The sequence below is a fragment of the Carettochelys insculpta genome, chromosome 2 (genome assembly GCF_033958435.1).
Source record: "Carettochelys insculpta isolate YL-2023 chromosome 2, ASM3395843v1, whole genome shotgun sequence".
Taxonomy (NCBI): domain Eukaryota; kingdom Metazoa; phylum Chordata; order Testudines; family Carettochelyidae; genus Carettochelys; species Carettochelys insculpta.
Genome location: NC_134138.1, coordinates 250,688,592 through 250,708,804, shown reverse-complemented (window position 1 = coordinate 250,708,804; position 20,213 = coordinate 250,688,592). Strand labels below are relative to the sequence as shown.

Here is a 20,213-nt window from a genome sequence, read left to right as displayed (position 1 = left end):
TGGAATATATATATATTTGTTGTTGGGACATGGGGAAAGATGCCTGGTTGTCTGGTAAGAAAAGAACAGCCAAGTAAGAAGCTGAGCCAGCAGTCCAATCAGGTGAAAAGTGAGCCAGCAGTCTGATCAGGTAAACAAGTGATTTAGCAAATCAGTCTTAGTGCTCAACCAAAAAAGTGTTTATACACTACGTAATGAATAACCCTGAAACAGTGTATTTAAGGTGAGCAACTGAATGTGGGGGGCATGCTTGCATTTAACCCTATCCTGTACCCTATTTCAGTGGACTGACCACTCACTGAAATAGCATACTGCTCAAGAGTGTGAATCTGTGCATTCTGGGTGATGGAAAAGAACTAGTCAGCAGCAGCTATGCAATGTGGATTACCCAAAGCTATAGTTTGTTAATATGGAATGAGGCCTCTTGTTCTGATCACAGACTTTGCACCACCAGTGAGTTTAGATGCACTTCTTCAACTCAGAAGGTAACCGCTGACTTGGTTGGAGAAGACTGTGTTAAGACCCCTTGGCAGACATTGCATGGGGATTCACATCAGTGCAAGGACTTCAGGACTAATGGAGGAAGACAAACCAACCTGTCTAGAGAGTACAGGACAAGACAGTAAATCATCCTGAGCCACATATGGAGAGGATGAAGGCATACTCTGGCAAGATGGACCACCTGGGTACAAGCAGACAGCTAGCCCAACAGACTCAATCACTTGTGAACTGTTGTGGATGGTTGTGATTGCAATCTGAGGCAAAGCTTTTGAATGGCCTGGAAGTGTTAGCTCAGCAAAAATGCCATTGACTTTGTAACAGAGAGGTAGTTGTGTTAGTCTGTATCCGAAAAAACAACAATAAGTCCTATGTCACCTTATAGACTAACAGATATTTTGGAGCACAAGGTTTTGTGGGCAAAGACTCACTTCGTCAGATGCAAAGACTTAAATTTTGCAGACTAACAGGGTTCCAATTAACTGTTTTCTGAGCAGAGGCCACCATCAACTTAGTCACGTTTAGCATGAATTCCAAATGGTTGACTAATTGTAGCATGTTGTCACAGTAGTAAGTATGTCCTCTGTGGAGCCACCAGTCAGTCATTGAGGTAAGGGAAGATATAAATTCCCTTTTTCCTGAGGTATGCCATGATCACCACCATTAATTTTGTGAAGACCTGAGAAGCAGAAGAGAGGCTGAACAGGAAAACTCTGTACTGAAAGTGGCAGTTTTCTACCAAGAAACTAAGATATTTCATGTGAAAATGGCTACATGGAATTAGGCATCTTAAAGGTCCAAATCAGCAAGCCAGGTTTTTGAGGTGGGTGGGTTGGGGAAGCTGAGAGAATAGCTGATAGAGAGACTACACATATTTGATGGACTTGTTGAATATGTGGAGGTGAAGAATGGGCCTGATCCTAACATTGGATTTTGGTATCAGGAAATATAGGAAGTAGAACCCAAGACTGATATTTTTTTCAGAACCCACTCCACAGTTCCCAATGTTCTCAGAGAGTTGACCTGTTCAAAGAGTGGTATCTCATGAGAAGTGTGGGAAGGGAGAGAGGAGCACAGAGAGGAACTGGATGGTGTAGTCTGATCTGAAGTTTTGAGGATCCAGCTGTTGGACATTATTGAGACCCAGGCATTGTAGAAATGAGCCAAGCTGTTCCAGAAAGAATAAGAGGAAGAGGAGGAAGGAAGAACTGGAACACTGCTATGGCTTAATGAATTAATATGGGTGTTTAGCAAGTGCTGAAGGAGGAAGTGGCCAGGCCCCAAGCTCAAGTATTTCCTCTTGTAAGACTTCTCCCTTTTGCTGGGATAGTCTCAATTTCCTGTGGGAGGGATGGGCTAAATAAAAGTGCTGCAACCAGTAGAGCTGCTGGTGCTGCACACCATAATGGCATCTCTTTGTGGGTCACAAAGATCCTCAGGGACCTTAAGGAAGCCCTCAAATACTTGAAGGAATACAGAGTTTCATTAGTTTTGTCCAAAAACAAGGTGTGTACATTGAATGGCAAGTCTCCTGTTGCTTGCTGGAGAGCCAGTGCAACTGCAGAGCTCTGAAAACAGGAAGCTCTCCTCATAGTAACTGTGGAAGCCATAGCCCTGGTCGAAGTGTCCACCACCTCAAGCACAGATTGCAACAACTTATTTGCAATGAAACTCTTTTTTTCACGGCAAACACACAAAATTCATTTCAAGAGGCCTTGAATAACTAATTGTTCCTCAACTTGGCCATAACCATTTGAGGAAGTCATGTTTTGCTAGCAGGGCTTCTTGGTTCACAAGCATCACCTGAAGTGACTAGGAGGTGTATAATTTCTTGCATAAAAGATGTAAGTGTATTTCAAGTCTTTGTCTTTGGGGGATGACCTGCATGTGCCCTGTGGGGCCCTGTCATTCATGGATGTGACTATCAGCGTGTTTGGGGCCAGATGAGAATAAAATCCCTACATCCCTCTATTGGAACAAAACAGCAATTCTCCAAGCACTTGGCTGCCAGGGGTACTGAGGCAAGTGTACTCCGAAGAGTGAGTGCAGGCTCGAGAAGCACTTCATTAATCAGATCAGTCACTCTCCAAGGGATGAAGGGTTGGAAAACATCCACGAGTTTATGGATACACTCCTGGAGAAACTCCAGCTGAACACCCAAAGATGAGGTCACCCAACACAGAAGATCTTGATACACAGTAGAACCACAAAGATCTGAACACCAGCGTTATGGACGTAATGGTCAATTGGACAGTATATGAAATGAAGTAATCAGGCAGCAGCAGAAAAAAAATAAAACAAAAACAGCAGAAGCAAATACTGTACTCTAGGGAAGTAAATCCGGACTGCCTGTCCCTACCCTGCCATGTGGGGCAGCTACTTACAGCAAGATGCTGTGGTTGCCAACTCAAGGCAGCCAGAGCCAGCAGAGCAGAAGTAAAGCTGGAATCCATGCAGCTTTCACGCATCCTCTGCCAAAGACGACAACGTTCCATTTTTACGCCCTCTCCCCTGGCTGCCAGGGGTACATACTGTTATTCCTCCTTTCCCTGGGTGCTCCAGCTCAGAAGCATGCACAAAGTCAGAGTCTAAAGTTTGGTTGCATTCTAGAAACTATTTCTGTTCTAGAAACTGTTTCTGTCCCCTCTATATGGGTATTTGCCATTTCTCTTTCAGCCTTCTTCAGTTATTTCTACTTCTTTTCCCCGGGGACATCCTAGCTGTGTCTACACGTGCACGCTACTTCGAAGTAGCGGCACTAACTTCGAAATAGCGCCCGTCGCGGCTACACGCGTCGGGTGCTATGTCGAAGTTAACTTCGACGTTAGGCAGCGAGACGTCGAAGTCGCTAACCTCATGAGGGGATCAGAATAGCGCCCTACTTCAAAGTTGAACGTCGAAGTAGGGACCGTGTAGACGATCTGCGTCCCGCAACATCGAAATTGCTGGGTCCTCCATGGCGGCCATCAGCTGGGGGGTTGAGAGATGCTCTCTCTCCAGCCCCTGCGGGGCTCTATGGTCACCGTGGGCAGCAGCCCTTAGCCCAGGGCTTCTGGCTGCTGCTGCGGCAGCTGGGGATCCATGCTGCAGGCACAGGGTCTGCAACCAGTTGTCGGCTCTGTGGATCTTGTGTTGTTTAGTGCAACTGTGTCTGGGAGGGGCCCTTTAAGGAAGCAGCTTGCTGTTGAGTCCGCCCTGTGACCCTGTCTGCAGCTGTGCCTGGCACCCTTATTTCGATGTGTGCTACTTTGGCGTGTAGACGTACCCTCGCAGCGCCTATTTCGATGTGGTGCCGCGCAACGTCGAAGTTGAACATTGACGTTGCCAGCCCTGGAGGACGTGTAGACGTTATTCATCGAAATAGCCTATTTCGATGTTGCTACATCGAAATAAGCTATTTCGATGTTGGCTTCACGTGTAGACGTAGCCCCTGAGAGCTATTTAGTTCCCACGAGTGAGAATCTTTCACAAATGGTATGTTTAGAGAAGATGAAATTACTTGCTCCTATAATTCTGGTTCTTTGATGATACCATTTTGTAAGATCCTCATGCTTTCACCCACCTCGCCTCAGCATTTGGGAGGGGTGGCACCAGTGAGTCTGTCAACCCTGCTGGCTACTGGCAACAACCATGACCTTTTGGGACCAAAACGCATTTAGAGCTTGATGGGTTCCACCTATCTCATACTAGGAAGCTGAAACTTGGTAGTGAGAATCCTGAAAGGTGACATCTGAAGAAAATCAGAATTACAAGTAAATGATCTTTCTTTGCAGCCATTTTAGACAAATTCTTGAAGAACTGTTTATGTGCCTTTCCTCTATTGTGTCCATAGCACTGCATAATTACAAAAAATAGCTACAGGTTATTCACAAATCATTAACAGAGAACAAAACTAAATGGTCTTAAAGGAGTGCCACAGTGAATTCAAATATATATTTTTTTCACAGTTAAGCACTTTTCTGCCTTATCTGACGCTTGACATATTAAAAACACAATGACCTAACTTCTTATCTTTATTCATTACTTCTATTTATAAAATGATTACAACTATTTTTTCCTGAGGATATGTAATTAGCTACTATAAAATTATCTCAATATTAAGTATGAAGGTGTAGGCCCTTAAGGGAAAAAGCAAAAACATTACAAGGATCAATTTCTGAAGCAGCAGCTAATTAAGAATCACTATTATGTCCACCAGTCAAGGAGCAGATCAATTTGAAAAATAGCTAAACTTCTGTATTTTGTTGCTAAAACACACCTTAAATCAAAAACAAACAAAATCTTAGGGTGCACAGTAGAATCTCAGGGTATCACAGCTACAAAATCAGGTCAAATTTTTAAGGCTGATTTTCTAGCACCCAGTTTTACAAAGTCAAGGGTACATAAGTTGACGGAGTATGGACTGGGTCCCCATTAGTGCTGCCTGCTTTGACTTTGTCAGCAATGCACTGTGGATACCTATCCCACAGTTCCTGATGCTCGTTTGCATTGTGGGTTTCTGTCCCAATGTCTGATGGGATAAAAATTGCAGTTGTCAGTGTGGGTTGTCAGCATCCCACAGTGCATTTGTCTCCTCCCACTCCCTTTGGAAATCAACATCAGAAAGTGGTTTTGCACCCTTTTTTCATATTCACATAGAGGCCACTGCAAGGTTATCATGGAGCCTGTACAGCTTAAAACTGTTGTGGCAGATATTATGAGCACCTCAAGTATTGTGCTGAGTGACCCTAGCTGTCATAAGAATAATGAAGACTTCGAGGAGGACACAAACATATACGAATATGAGACACTGGAGAGAAGGAATGGGGAGATACTGTCTGCACACAATACAGTAGGGTCTCAATATTTGCGAGTGCCACATTCATGAATTCAGTTATTCATGAGTGGCCTCACTTCCCCAAGGCCAGCAATGCCAGTGGCTGCCACGGATTCCCCGGGGCTCCGAACGGGGAGTGCCAGTGTCTTCTGTGAGTTCCCTGGGGCTCCAGGGCTGGGAGCACCCGCAGCTGCCACTTCCCAGGGCTCCGAGCCCCCCCGCTCCACATTTGTGAAAATCAACATTCGCAAGGGTTCTGAACACAGAACCCTCATGAATGTTAAGACCCTACTGTACTTTGTACACTACGGAGTGCTGGTTCTGGTGCCATGAAACAAGCTCAGACTGGTGGTTCATTCTTCTGCAGGTATGGGATGATCGGCAGTGGCTATAAAACTTCTGCATACATAAAGCCACTTTCATGGAACTTTGTGAATTGCTTTACCCCACCCTCAAGCATTGCAATACTGAAATGAGACCTGCTCTGACAATTCAGAAACGTGGCAATAACTCTGTGGAAGCTGCAATACCAGACTGCTACTGGTCAGTGGACAATCAATTCGGAGTGGTAAAATCTACAGCAGGGGCTGCCGTCATACAGGTAGCCAAGGCAATTAATACTTTTCTGTTACAAAAGACAGTGACTCTGGGAAATGTTTAGGACATAGTGGACAGTTTTGCTGCAATGGTGTTCTCTAACTGTGATGGGGCAATAGAGGAAACACACATCCCTATCTTGGCATGGGATCACCTTGCCACAGAGTACATAAATTGCAAGAGGTACATCTCCATGGTATTGCTGGCGTCGTTAAATCACAAGGGTGATTACTTTATGTCAAAAATATACAGCAAAAATAAAAGGGTTGACTGGTCGATGACAAAAACGTATGGAAAAGCTTCTGCATACGAAGACTGCTCACCTGCCTATGGTACTGAGGGAATCCCTAGCAAGAGCTCAGAAACATCTGCATCAGTATCAAAACCACAGGTTCCCACATAGCCCCATATTAAGTGTCATTGGCAGTACAAAAGTTTAGGTACCCAAAGGATTTTATATCTTCTCAGTTGACATTTCCTCTATTAATGAGTACTGGGGGTTTGTCAGTGTCAAGAGTCTCTTTGTTACTGGAGCCTTTGTCAGATAAAGCATCATACTTGCCCTCACCTATTCTGTAAGCAGAACTGCTATCTCCATACTTAGAGTATATGGAAGACAACTCATCAGACACTCACACTCCAGTACAGGATTCCCCTACCTATTCTAGGACACATCTCCCTGTCTACTCTACTGGCATAAAAGGATAGACCTCAAATGACACCCAGGGGACATGAACATAGATGACTGCCTCTACCTATGTCAACTTGCTGAGATCCATGGGCATTCTACTTCCAACAGCTTACATCTAGGTGCTTGAAACAGTAGAGAAAATGGAGAAGAATTAATTCTCTTAAAATCCCCTTGTCAGTGCCTATGCCAGAGGAAGACATGTTTGAGTAGCAAGAGGCAAGGGCTGATGAAGAGGTGACACCTCTAATCTTATCCTCTGATGAAGCTGTCATGCTTCCATGACCTGCTCTGGCAGATGACTTCAGTGAGTTTCAGGAACTTATGACAGATTACTAACATGCTCCAAATTCAAACAGATTACTGACATGCTCCAACACTCTCAAAATGCTGGGAGGAAGGAGTAGGCATTGTGGGCTTCCAGTAACCCAGTACACAAGAGGCACATTGGAGAGGGGGACAGCCAGGAGGTCCATGAGCCGCAGGTGGAGCTCCAGTGGGCCTAGACTACATGTATCCATTGTGGAGACAAACAAGGGGTTGAAAATTTCAGAATAGAAGTTTTCAAAATAATTCTCCTGTTATATTAAGATCTGTTATGATAGAACTTATGTTCAGTTCTGTTTTAGGGTGATAGCACATTCCACTATCACCTTCTGTAGCCTTACTTAAGGATATAGCAGTTCCAGACCTCTGTACAGCAGCAACTTGCTCATCTGTTAATATTTTTCTGATTGTTACACTTTATATCTTCAGCAAAATTAGCTACTCCTGTAGGCAATACAGTTCTCTTTCCTGTATTGGATTCTGCTCTGAACTACCTACATCCTTAACAAGGACACCACTGGGGAGTGGCCTGACGGTACACACACACAAAAAAAGGAGAGGTTACTCACTTTGTGCAGTAACCGGAATTCTTTGAGGTGTGTGTTCCTCAGGTGCCCCACTACCTGTACTCCTTCCCCTTCTGCCTGAGAGAACTCCCTTTGTGGTGCAGAATGGTTCACCTGGGCAGGCTTAGATAACCTCTTTGCAGAGGACAAAGATGTGGGGGGCACCTACATGGGCAGAAACAGGCAATACTACCAAAGATCTCTAATCAAAGGCTCCAGTGGAGTGGAACACCCATAGGGACACACATCTTGAAGAACTTCAGTTACTGGACAAGATACATACCCTCTCCTTTTGGAATATTTCAACCAAAAGTCTAGGAAGAGAGAAGGTGCACAGAGACAGCAGGAGGGAAGTGAAATTTTAATTTCAGCCAGTTTGACTGAAAAGGGAGGAGCTATCCAGCAGCTGGGCATAAAATCAGAAAAAAATGACCAGAAAAAGAATTTGTTTTACTGCTACAGCAAATGTACACATTGAACCTCTCTAGTCTGGCACCCTCAGGACCTGACTGGTGCCGAACAAGAGAATTTGCTGAACCATTGGAGGCCAAAGCTGTGTAGTAGCATTATCAACATTTCCATTACTTGCTGGTCTGTTAGAAGACATTTAGGGTTAAATGAGAGCTAAATAACAGCACAGAACACTCAGACCCAGGACTGGTGCCTGTAAACCAGGGGTGGGGAACCTTTTTCAGTTCAGGAGCTACTGACCATAGACTTGGTTCAATGTGGGAGGGTGCTGCCCGGAAGTGGGCTTGGGGTCTGGGCAGGAGGGAGGGTGCAGGAGTGGGCTGAGAATGGGGATTTAGGCAGGAATGAGGGTACAGGAGTGGGGTGGGTGTGGGCAGTGTGGGTCAGAGTGATTTGCAGGAATGGGCTATGGGTTGGGGATACAGGAGTGAACACTGGAGAGAAGCAATAGGGAGATCTGTGTGGGTGAGGGAGTAAGGAGAGGGTGAGGTCTGAGCAGGAGAGGGTGAAGGAGAGTTTTAAGTCCAAGAGAGAGGAATCAGGGTGAGAATGTGGATTCTGGGAGGGAAGGGGCAAGAGCAGGGCGGAGAGGGGACTCGGGGTTGTAGGGAGGGTGCAGGAAGGGTTGGGAGTGTGGGTCTGGATGGGAGGGGTTGCAAGAATTTAGAGATATGGTGTTGGGGCAACAGGGGTGCAGCTTGCAAAGGCAGCACCCCCAGATGTGCATGGGTGGGCACCCTTGCCCTCTACTCCTACGCACTGACCACAGCTGCTCTGATTGGCTAGAATTCTGGCCAAACAGAGCAGCAGGAGAAAGCCTCTGGGTGGCACTGCTGTGGCAACTGCTGCTCCTTCCCCCCCTCCCAGCTGCGGAACCAGTGGCAGTGATGCTGCGCCAAGCTGCTTCCTGCTCCCCGCCCTCTGGCAGAGACCACTCTCTGGATCCAGTCATGGCTCGTCTGATCTGGCCCACAAAACTCAGGGCTCCATCCTGCCAACCCCACTGCGGGTGGGAAGGTATGGAAGGGAGCCCCAAGCCTTGGGGTCTGCATCCAGACACACTGAGGTTTGGGAGCTTCCCACCCCTGTTGTAAACAAACTTTATGGGAAAATGGGAAACTTGGCCATACCCATAGTAAGTGGTCATTCAGCTAATTAAAATCATGCCGGATTACAGCTGTTCCCGGACGAGTGTGCTCCGGAATAAAGAGATTCAACCAGTATCAGATATTTTCATTTGAGTTTTGTAAGGTGCAATACCACATGTAGACTTGATGAACAGAACAAAAATTTGTTACTACAAAACATTTGATGCCATGGAGAATATATGGTAACTGATACCCAGGTTCTTCCTTGACAGACCACCTAAATTGTAAGATATTGTTTCCCTTCCGTGACAGAAAAATGTAACTATTATAAACTACCATAATTTCTAAGTGAAACAGGTTTTATTATTTACAAAACTATAACAGTAGCTGCTGGAGTTAAGAGACACAAAATGATGCAACTTTACAACAGCATGATAGTGTAATTCTACATAGCCTGCCCATGGAAAATGCTCAAGGAAACGTCAGAAATAAAAAACTTACTGGAACAGAGATGAAATTGTTGCATATTATGGGGTTCTTTATAAAGGAATTCTTTAGAGGTCAAAATATGATACATATAACTCAGATGTGCTTGGAATAATCCATGATATTTCTGAGTATTGAAAACTGTACAAACAGAAATTGAGACAGCCTCCTCTGGTCAGCTATTAATTAAGACACAGAAGAAAAGTACACAAAATGTGAAGTCTACAATAAATGTATGGGAAATAATTTAAAAAACCCTCTGAAACATGAGGTTCTTGACTGAATTTGGTCCAAAGCTAACAGATTTATTTGAAATGAATGGAAAAGTTTGCCTCTTCTTGTTAAACTATCAATGAGTTTTTGTTTTTTGAGATTTCCTCAACATGTCAATAGTAATATAATAGGTGTAATAAATTGCAAGTTTGCACATTAAAAGGATTCCAGAGGAGTCAACAACTGGTGAAGGTCCATAATTCATGAATGGCTCATTTGAACAATTCTCTTTGATACTTTCAAGCACATCGCATCAAGCCTTAAAAATGCACTTCAAATGTATTAACAGAAAACAGAATAAAAACCAAAGACCTCAAATAAAAATGTTTGTGAATACAAATGATTGAGACCCAGCTTTGTTGGAATATCACACGTCTTCACAATGATTTCTAAGGACCAGGAGCTCAGAGACCTCTGAAGGATGGGGCGGCAACCTCCAGCATGGTGCGAAGGGTGGCTATTTTCATCAGCAGGGGAACTCAGCTCCACCCCTCCTCCCCCCAGGCAGCAGCAGCTTGCTCAAAGCCATGCCCGCTGTGGATTAGCAAAAGACCAGCTAATGCTACTAACCACCACCTAAATAAAGATACAGAACTTTACTGTTTATTAATGAAGCTGCTGTAAGTAGCACTACTAGTGACTTTAAAAAGTATCACCAGCAATTGAACTGTATATAGAAGTCAAATTTCAGCACTCCACCTCAGAAAAGTTGCTGACTCGTGTTCTAGAGAAACAGCCCAAAATATCAGTATCAATAACTAACAAATTTCTGAGCCAAAGATAAATTACATCGAAGTAGTTACAAGAGCTACCTAGAATGCAGAATACAAAAATAGTATGATAAGATTGCCAAGCAGTTATTTCTGTTGCAAGTGAATGAGAATGTTCAACTATGTGGTATTATCGCACAGTTCCAGAAAACCGGGGGAAAAAAAGTGAAAGTTGTGCCATATTTCAAAAGGATAGACCATATTACTTGGACAAGCATAAGCCAGTTAGCTTGACAATGACACTAGGAAAAAACGTATAAAGATTTAAAGGATGGTATCATAATTAATGCCAATCAACATGGCTTTATGACACGTAGGTCTTGTTAACAAATTTTATATATTTCTGCTATTATAAGTTTAGTTCATAAATGCAACTACTGACAGACCTAGATTGCTGTAACACATTTGACTTCAGATTGCACGACACTCTGATAAAGATTAATACTTTACAATCCATGTCAGCCATGTTAAATGGATTAAAAACATGTTGACAAATAGATTTCAAAAAGCAAATTTTAATATGGAAACTTATGGGGTGTTTCTAAGGGAGTTCCACAAGGATCTGCTTTTGACCCAACACTATTCACTATCTTTATCAATGATCTGAAAGAAAACAAATTCATTGATGGTAACAGCTGTCTATGATACAAAATTCAGTTCAGTGGTGAACAATGATAGGACAAGTCAGTTACACAAAACAATATAAACAGCTTCATAAAGTCAGCTTATTTTAACAATATGTATTTTATTCAACCAAATGAAAGGTCATATCTAGGAACAAAGAATGAAGGTCACACTAGTAACACAGGAATATAGTGACACGGAAGAGGAGTTGGGGTAATGGTGGAAAACCAAATGAACATGTGCTCCCAGAGCAGAGCTGTGGCTAAATGGGTGAACATGATGCTTGGAAGCACAAGCAGGGGAATATTAAATAGATGTATGAAGGAACTTTACCTCTGTATATAGCATTAGTAACAATAGTGAGAAACAGCAGAACTGCAATTCATTTGCGAATTTAACATGTAAGGAATGTGCCAGCAGGAACTCAATGCTGCTGAAGGATGGGAGGAATGTGTCTCCCAGAGATCATTTGCATGAGAATGCAAAGGTGTGCATATGTGATACCTTGCAAACAAAGCCTGATGGGTAGCAAGGAAGCAATCAGATTTTGTCTGTTGTAAACATATTGTTGTAAATCACAATTTATGCTAACATTCAGTATAAGAATTGTGAAATCTCACCAAATGCTCCAAATCATTGTGGGAGGACAGGGCAGTCATCATAACTGCATAAGACATGAATTGCACAGGGCTCCCCTGATTTAAAGCATTGTGAAGCAGAAGGTGAGGGATATGGGTTGAATCAAGTAGCTGAGTGCCTTAGCTCTGCCTAAGCCTTGGCCATATAGCTATAAGCCTGGTTTCACTAGCCCTCCCCACCTGTTAAAAGACAGAGCTGGATATTAGTGTTTGTATCTTGTATGAGACTCTACTGGGGTAGATGTTGTGAGGTGAAATCACAGGGTAGCAGCTAAGGCCACTCAGAACTGAAATCAGTGGGTTTTGCCTCAGGCCAAGCCCACAGCAGACAGCGCAACTGGCAGATGGCTGGTAGGAGGAGTGGTGGACAGACAGCGTGACCAGTGGACAGCTGGTAGGTGCAGCAGACAGACGGCATGACCAGTGGACAGCTGGTAGGAGCAGTGGCAAATGGATGGTGAGGCAGCTGGCAGGGAGCATGCAGAATGCTGGACCAGCCCAAAGGTGGCATTGCCTCAGGTTCCATGAGGGAATGCATCAGTGTGAGGTGTCAGGGCCTGCACGGACTTGACCGACATGTAACTGGGACATTTGAAGAGAAAGAAAGTTGGGTGTGGGGGATGGCTGTTTACAATATTGGACTGGTATGCCTGAGAGGCCAAGGACACTGCTCAATCCATCTGAGCCAGAACAGTTACTTGAGGGCTGGTTATGAACTCTGGGGCCGTGTCTACACTAGCCAAAAACTTCGAAATGGCTATTTGCATGGCCATTTCGAAGTTTACTAATGAAGTGCTGAAATACATATTCAGCGCCTCATTAGCATGCGGGCAGCTGTGGCACTTCGAAATTGACGCGGCTCATCCAGACGGGGCTCCTTTTCGAAAGGACCCCGGCTACTTCGAAGTCCCCTTATTCCCATCTGCTCATAGGAATAAGGGGACTTTGAAGTAGGTGGGGTCCTTTTGAAAAGGAGCCCCGTCTGGAGAAGCCGCATCAATTTTGAAGTGCTGCGGCTGCCCGCATGCTAATGAGGCGCTGAATAGGTAGTTCAGCGCTTAATTAGTAAACTTCGAAATGGCCATTTGCATTGCCATTTTGAAGTTTCTGGCTAGTGTAGACATAGCCTGGGTGTGGTATTTTCCCAAGCATATGCTAATTGACCTTTCTGCCTCTTTCATTAAAAGTTTCTTTTCTACACTCAGATTCTGTGCTTGCGAGTGGGGAAGCACTGCCTTTCCAAGGCGCACAGGGGTGTGTGAATTTCCCAGGCTACTGGGTGGGGGCTTGAGCCAGTTCTGTGTGAGATGGATGAAAAGGAACACCTAGACGTTGAACCCAGATCTGGCTACTGCTGACTTCTTCCAGCAGAAGGGCAAAAATGTAACCGTGCAGTCCCTGACACCTCACGCTGATGCCCTCATGGAACCTGAAGCAATGCCATGTTTGGGCTGTTCTGGCGTTCTGCTTGCTTCCTGCCAGCTGCCACACCATCTGTCCACCACTGCTTCTACGAGCTGTCCACCAGTCACACCATCTGCTGTGGGTTTGGCCTGAGGCAAAACCTCATGATTTCAGCTCTGAGTGGCCTTAGCTGCCACCCTGTGATTTCATCTCACAGCATCTACCAAAGTAGAGTCTCATACAAGACACAAACACTAATATCAAGCTCTATCTTCTAACAGGTGGGGAGGACTAGTCGAACCAGGCTTAGAGCTATATGGCCAAGGCTTAGGCAGGGCTAAGGCACTCAACTAGCTGGTTCAACCCACATCCCTCCCCTTAGGCTTCACAATGCTTTAAATCAGTGGAGCCCTGTGTAATCCATGTCTTATGCAGTTATGACGACTGCCCTGTCCCCCACAACAACCTGGAGCATTGGTGAGATTTCACAATTCTTATACTGAGTGTTAGCATAAACTGTGATTTTACAACGTGTTTACATTAGACAAAATTTCATTGCTTCCTTGCTACCCATCAGGCTTTGTTTGCAAGGTATCACATATGTGCACCTTTGCATTCTCATGCCAGCGATCTCTGGGAGACACATTCCTCCCAGCCTTCAGCAGCATTGAGTTCCTGCTGGCACATTCCTTACAAACACAATAAAAGTAGGACTGAAAGAGAATTTAGAGTGTGTCTATCACTGCAAAGACAATTTTCCCCCTCTTGGTATTCACACTTCCCCATCAACTGCTGGGAGTGAGCCACATACACCCTGATCGAACTGGCCTCATTAACACCGGTCCTACACTTGATAAGTAACTCCCTTGTTTTGATATGCTAGCATATATACACATTTCTCTACCTCTGAAATTTTCAGTTCACGTATCTCATGAAATGTTTTTTACCCATAAAAGTTTATGACCAAATAAATGTGCTAATCTTTAAGGTGCCACAGGACTTGTCATTGTTTTTGCAGCTACAGACTAATATGACTACCCTTCTTAGACCTCTGGCATTAGTGTGACCATTACTGGAATACTATGTCCAGCTCTGGTGACCAAACTTCAAATATTAGAAAGGGTTCAAAAAAGATGTAATTATGATTTGAGAACTGGAAAAAAATTTGAGAACCACGAAGCCTTATTGTGATAGATTTAAACTAAACATATTGTGCTTCTTACTTAAGATTAAGAGATAACTTGATCATAGTCCACAAGTACCTACGTGGAGAAGATATTTCTGATAGCTAACAAATCTTTAATCCAGCAGAAAAAGTGTAATTTGAGATCCAATGTTTACAAGCTGAAATTAGACATTAGAAATAAGGTGCAGTGCTTTAACAATAATAGTGAATAATGGTTGGAATAATTAACATAGAAACAAGATGAATTTTTTGTGATTTAGTCAGGCCAGAGTAGAGGACCCTACTAGTCCCTCCTGGCTTTAAAAAAAAAAAATCCATGAATCAATGAAGTTATAATGGAAAGTTTCTTACAACCTGCCAAAGTTACAGCTATACCAAGATCATACATAATAAATCAATCCTGAGGGTCAGTCATACAAGAGAACCAGAGGAGCTGAGTAACCTGCAAGTCTCATTTATCTCAGCACACATTGTGAGATCTCAGCCCTTTTAAAATCAGAAAAACATGCGAAGAATAAATTTCGGCCTTTTTGTTGATTGTTCTAGTATTTCATCATTTTTAATTATATATAATCAATTGTTTTCATTCCTCAAATGACCATAAGTAACCTACTGAAAACCTGTATTTCATAAAGACACTGATTCTTCCCTCAGCAAGAAAGCAAGAAAAATGCATCTGAAGATGCAAAGTTTTAAAATGATATTTGTGAAAGAAAATATGTGATTGGCTGATGACAAAATTCAAGATAACATCTGGTATAGTCACAAGGCTCAGGAATCAATAGCCAATTGATATAAAATTCAAGAAAAACACACCATATATAAGAAAATAAAAGACTTTGGCTGGGTCTACACTTGCTCCCAACTTTGAAGGGGGCATGTTAATTAGGGCAATGGAAGATGACTAATGAAGTGCTGTGGTAAATATGCAGCACTTCATTAGGCTAATTCGCCCCCGCAGCAACTTCGAAGTATTCACACTACTTTGAAGTGCCTTTACTCCTCAAAATTTTGGGGAATAAAGGCACTTTGAAGTGCCCATGGCTACACACATGCCAGCACTTCGAAGTTTGACACTTCAAAGTTGCCACAGGGGCGAATTAGTTTAATGTAGTGCTGCATATTCACCGCAGCACTTCATTATTATCTCTCATTGCCCTGATTAACATGCCCCCTTCGAAGTTGGGGCAAGTGCAGACAAGCCCTTCAAGAAATTCAATTATTGTACGTAAAGTGGCTGAAGGCACCTCATTCAGGGCCTAAGGCCACAGTGACTATCCATAGAAAAGTATGAATTCAGTAGCATGTTTGCCCAAACAAAGACCATAGGATCAGGACTTGAATACGCAGGTAATCTAGTAAACCCAAACTCTTAGCTCTGCATTACTGCAAACATAAATAAAAGTCTTTTTAAATATCATTACTTGTATAATAATAAATAATTTATAAAGCTTTCACTTACTTGATCTCTTCCTGATTTATGTGATGTCATGTGACGTTCCAGCTGAGTTCTATATGCAAATGTGTAACTGCATAATGAGCAACTAAAGTTATCCTCATTTTTTTCATGGCGATATTTAATGTGTTCCTTCAGAGAGGTAAAGCGTTTGTAACCTCTATCACAATACGGGCAGGTAAGCAGTTGGGAAAATGCATCTGGTGTTCCTGCAAAGGAGACAAAATAAACCTTTATTCAGAATAAAAATCTAATATACTAACATTAATAAACATACTGGAGATATATTTTGACATCTGTGAACTCATGTAACTTCCACATTTTACTTGGAAGACTATAACAGAATAAGAATTGTTATTTCAATTTTTACTAGCACATGTTCTTTCACTACCTGTATTACAGATATCACTAATATGCACTTGAGGAGAGAAGGAAGAAAGCAGAGAACAACCAGGTTTAATTCTGATCTCATACAAGCTTCACAAAATGGCATTGATTCTGATGTTTTACTTGTGGTTTGTACCAGCAAAAAGCGAAATTAGAATTAGTCTATAATTAGACAGCACACTAGAGATGTTTCTGGTTTTATATGTAAGTACATATATTCAAGATCTCTTATACAGATATCTATACATAACTATCTTATACAGAAAGTAACTGATGTATGATACTGTAAACATCCTGTCTGGTAATCTAATATGTTTAACAGCAAAAATGATAGCATTGCTTCACAAGTCTCATTTTATTTTCAGATGAATAAGAGCCTGGTTTTAGAAATATAGGATTTGCCATACTTGATCAGACTATTGATCTATAAAGTGTGTTACCCCGCCTCTAGCAGTTCCAATCCTTCATGCTTCAGAGGAAATGAAAGGCAATTCCTGCCATAATGCAATTATCCAACTGTGCAGAGCTACTGCAAGGGAGAGGGCAGATTTTCTATTTGAACCCCACTGATTACGATCTTATACCCTAAAGCATAACATGTAAGTTTCCATGGACTGTTATTTTAACATGCATAACTGCAAATATTAATACTCGTGAAATTGGCCAGTAGCTTTGAAAATACTTCTAAATTATTTATCTTGATAACCTCTTGTTGTTGGCTTGGAATTTACTGTGTTTCAGTTTAATATAGTGTTCCATTGCTCTTGCACAGAGACACAAGGAAAATGGGAGACTTATATCACTATATTTCTTGTACTGTTGTGTCTCTCAACTAAGTCCCTTCTTAGTCTTTGCATTGCCAGGGTAAGTAATGCTCATATTTGTAGGGTGTATTTGCATTACTGTAGCCTGATTTCTATATTTAGGTGAATGGGAGCAGCTTCAGACAGGCCAGTAAGGCAGAGCATGGGTGAGGAAAGAGGAGACAAATTCCATGCTAGTCCACTGGGTCGGGAAGGGGCACAACTTGAACTGTGATTGCAGGACCTACTTAGGTCCTCAATCTTTCCAGACTACAGCACCCCTTTAGGGAGTCTGATTTGTCTTGCATACCCCACCTTTCACCTTATTCAAAAACTGCTTGCTTACCAAACCAGACATAAAAATGCAGAAGTGCCATGGAACACTATTACTGAAAAATTGCATACTTCTCATTTTTACCATATAAAATAATTCAACTGGAATATAAATATTACACTTAGATTTCAGTGCATAGTATATAGAGCAGTATAAACAAATCTGTAAGAAATATTAGTTTGTATTGATTTCACTAGTGCTTTTTATATAGCATGCTGTAAAAATAGGCAGCTAGCTAGAGGACTTGCTGGATCCCCTGGGGTATGTGAACACCTGGTTGAGAACCACTGACTGAGGAACTGATAACTCTATGAATCACAATTCCATGAACTCTTGTGCTTCGGCAGATAATAGCTCAGAAACATCTGACAGGAGGGGACCATCATGAACATCTAGTCTGAACTTCTGTATTGCAGGCCACAGGAACTCCTGTAAGAGACCCCTAAACTCTGTCCAAGTTACTAAAATCCTCAGATCATGATTTAAAGACTTCAAGTTACAGACAATTTCCCCTAGTTTAAACTGGCAAACAACCCCATGCCCCGTGCTGCGGAAAGTCAAGAACTTCCATAGAGGAAAATTCATTGACCCCAAATAATGATGACCAGCTAGACCCGGTAAGATCCTGACCACATGGGCAAACTGAACCAGGCAGATACCTGGGAAAAACAGAGTCCTCCCCATCTAGAGACACATCTCTAGCCTTTGCAGATTTTTTGCTATAGGCAGTTGTCACATGCCATTATAAGCAGTCCTGTCATGTCATCCTCTCCATAAACATACCGAGCTCAGTCTTGAAGCCAGTTAGGTTTTTCATAACTCACTGCTCCCCTTGGGAGGCTGATTCAGAATTTCACTTTTCCACTCCTCAGATCCTACTTGCACTTCTCTGCACCTGTGCCATGTTGCAGTCACCTTTCTTAAACATGAGACCAGAACTGCACACAATATTCCAGACGAGGTTTTGCTACTGCTTTGTATAACAGTATTATCACTTCCCTGTCTCCACTGAAAATACCTCACCCAATGCAACCTTAGGACTCAATTAGCCTTTTCACAGCAGCATCACATAGATAGCTCATAATCATCCTATGACCAACCAATATACCCAGCTTTCTCCTCCACTGTCACTTCCAGCTGACAAATCCCCAAGCATATAGCAAAAATTCTTGATATTTGTGCAAGTGTGCATTGTGATTCCCAAATTTTTGCATTCTTCTCCATGATCCCAGGTCTGTGGCAAGGATGAATTCTCTCCTCAGCATTATTTTATGAAGTTATCAACAGAATAGTACAGATGGCCACTCTGCACTTCAAAAATCAAGGCTGGTCAAGAAGTCTTCACTGACCAAAACTATACCAGTGATGCTGCCCTGCTTGAGAAGTAGTAAGATTATCTTCAGCATTGCCCTCCAAGGTCTCCCAGATGTTGTCACCATTAGGTAGGTGAATGCCTCATGGTATGAGCCTTGGAGATAGGCCACCAGAACCTCTGATGCAAGTGAAGTTGAGTACTCTGGTGAGTATTGATGATTTAATTTACTGAGGCTGCAGGCAGAGTCCAAATAGTTGCAGCAAACTGGATGTTCTTTGATGAAAATGTCTCACTGCCTCCTGCATGAAGTCTGTATCTCACTTATAGAAGCAAAAATGTCCTTCCATGGAGACATGGGGTACATCTATTCTAACACACTCTGTTGTATAGCAAAAAAGCAGTCAAGTAGCACTTTAAAGACCAACAAAATAATTTATTAGGTGAGTTTTCGTGGGACAGACCCACTTCTTCAAGTGCTACTTGACTGCTTTTTTGTTTTGATAGTATATAGACTAGCATGGCTCCCTCTTTGTTACTATTCTGTTGAATAGATAAGTCATTCTCAACCCACAGCCCATGGGGACAGCATGGGGACCAACTAGTACACAAATGGACCACTGTGTACTAAAAAAATTCAAAATGTGCTGCTCTGTGCTGGCGGGGTGAGGCTGGCTGAATTGGAGACAGCCTGCTGAAGCGCTCTTGCCAGCAGGGGGCTGGTGAGTGTTCCAGGCAGTCAGGGTGTGGGGGAGTGGATCTCTGGGCAGATTTGAGGGGGTGGGGGGGCGTTCTGGGAACTAGTGATTTGTAAGATGCTGCAACACCATCAGGTATGAAGCGGGGGTCTGCTCCTGGCTCTTGCTGGGCACTCTGTTACTGGCCCAGCACTGGAGGGGTTCTGGCTTCCTGCCAAGTGTGGTGAGATCCAGGTCTCGGCAGTCCAGGCCATGGGCAGCAGGGTCCTGTGTTCTTCCTGCTGGATGACTAGCCCTGGGTCCAGCAGCTGGCGATGTTGCAGGTAGGTCCCGGGGTCCAGCTGACTGCCAGCTGCTCAGCCCTGGGTCCCAGATGCCTGGCCCTGTACTTAGGGCTTTGCTCCTGGCCCCGTACTTAGGGCTTTGCTCCTGGCCCCATTCTGTAGAAGGTCTCTGGGCATGAGGCACTCTGAACAGGGGACTCTGATTCTCAACCTGTGTCCTGCAACCCTCAATGACTGTTGAGAACCAGTGGTATAGGTACTTACTACAGTAATGTAAGGGACTCTTCTGTTGCTATAGAAAATCCTCCTCTTCCATAGGCAATGGTTAGGCTGACAGAATGCTTCCATTTACCTAGTGCTGTCTGCACTGGGGCTTAGGTTATTTTAACTATGTCTCTCAAGAGTGAACATTTCAACCCTGTGCAATGCAGCTAGGCTAACATAACTATAATGAAGTAGAGTGGTTTCCTTGAGTACAGAGAGGGTTTAATCACACCTGGTGGAGCC

General features: G+C 43.2%; 1 protein-coding gene across 2 annotated transcripts in view; it reads right to left on the bottom strand.

Annotated features, from left to right (window-relative positions):
• The window catches only part of ZEB1 (zinc finger E-box binding homeobox 1), a 247,144-nt gene that overhangs the window by 24,364 nt on the left and 202,567 nt on the right, over positions 1 to 20,213 (bottom strand). For both annotated transcript variants that reach the window (XM_074984955.1, XM_074984956.1), the window contains exon 5: positions 15,895 to 16,097. In XM_074984955.1, the coding sequence (XP_074841056.1) occupies positions 15,895 to 16,097 (203 nt within the window). The remainder of the gene's footprint in view (positions 1 to 15,894; positions 16,098 to 20,213) is intronic.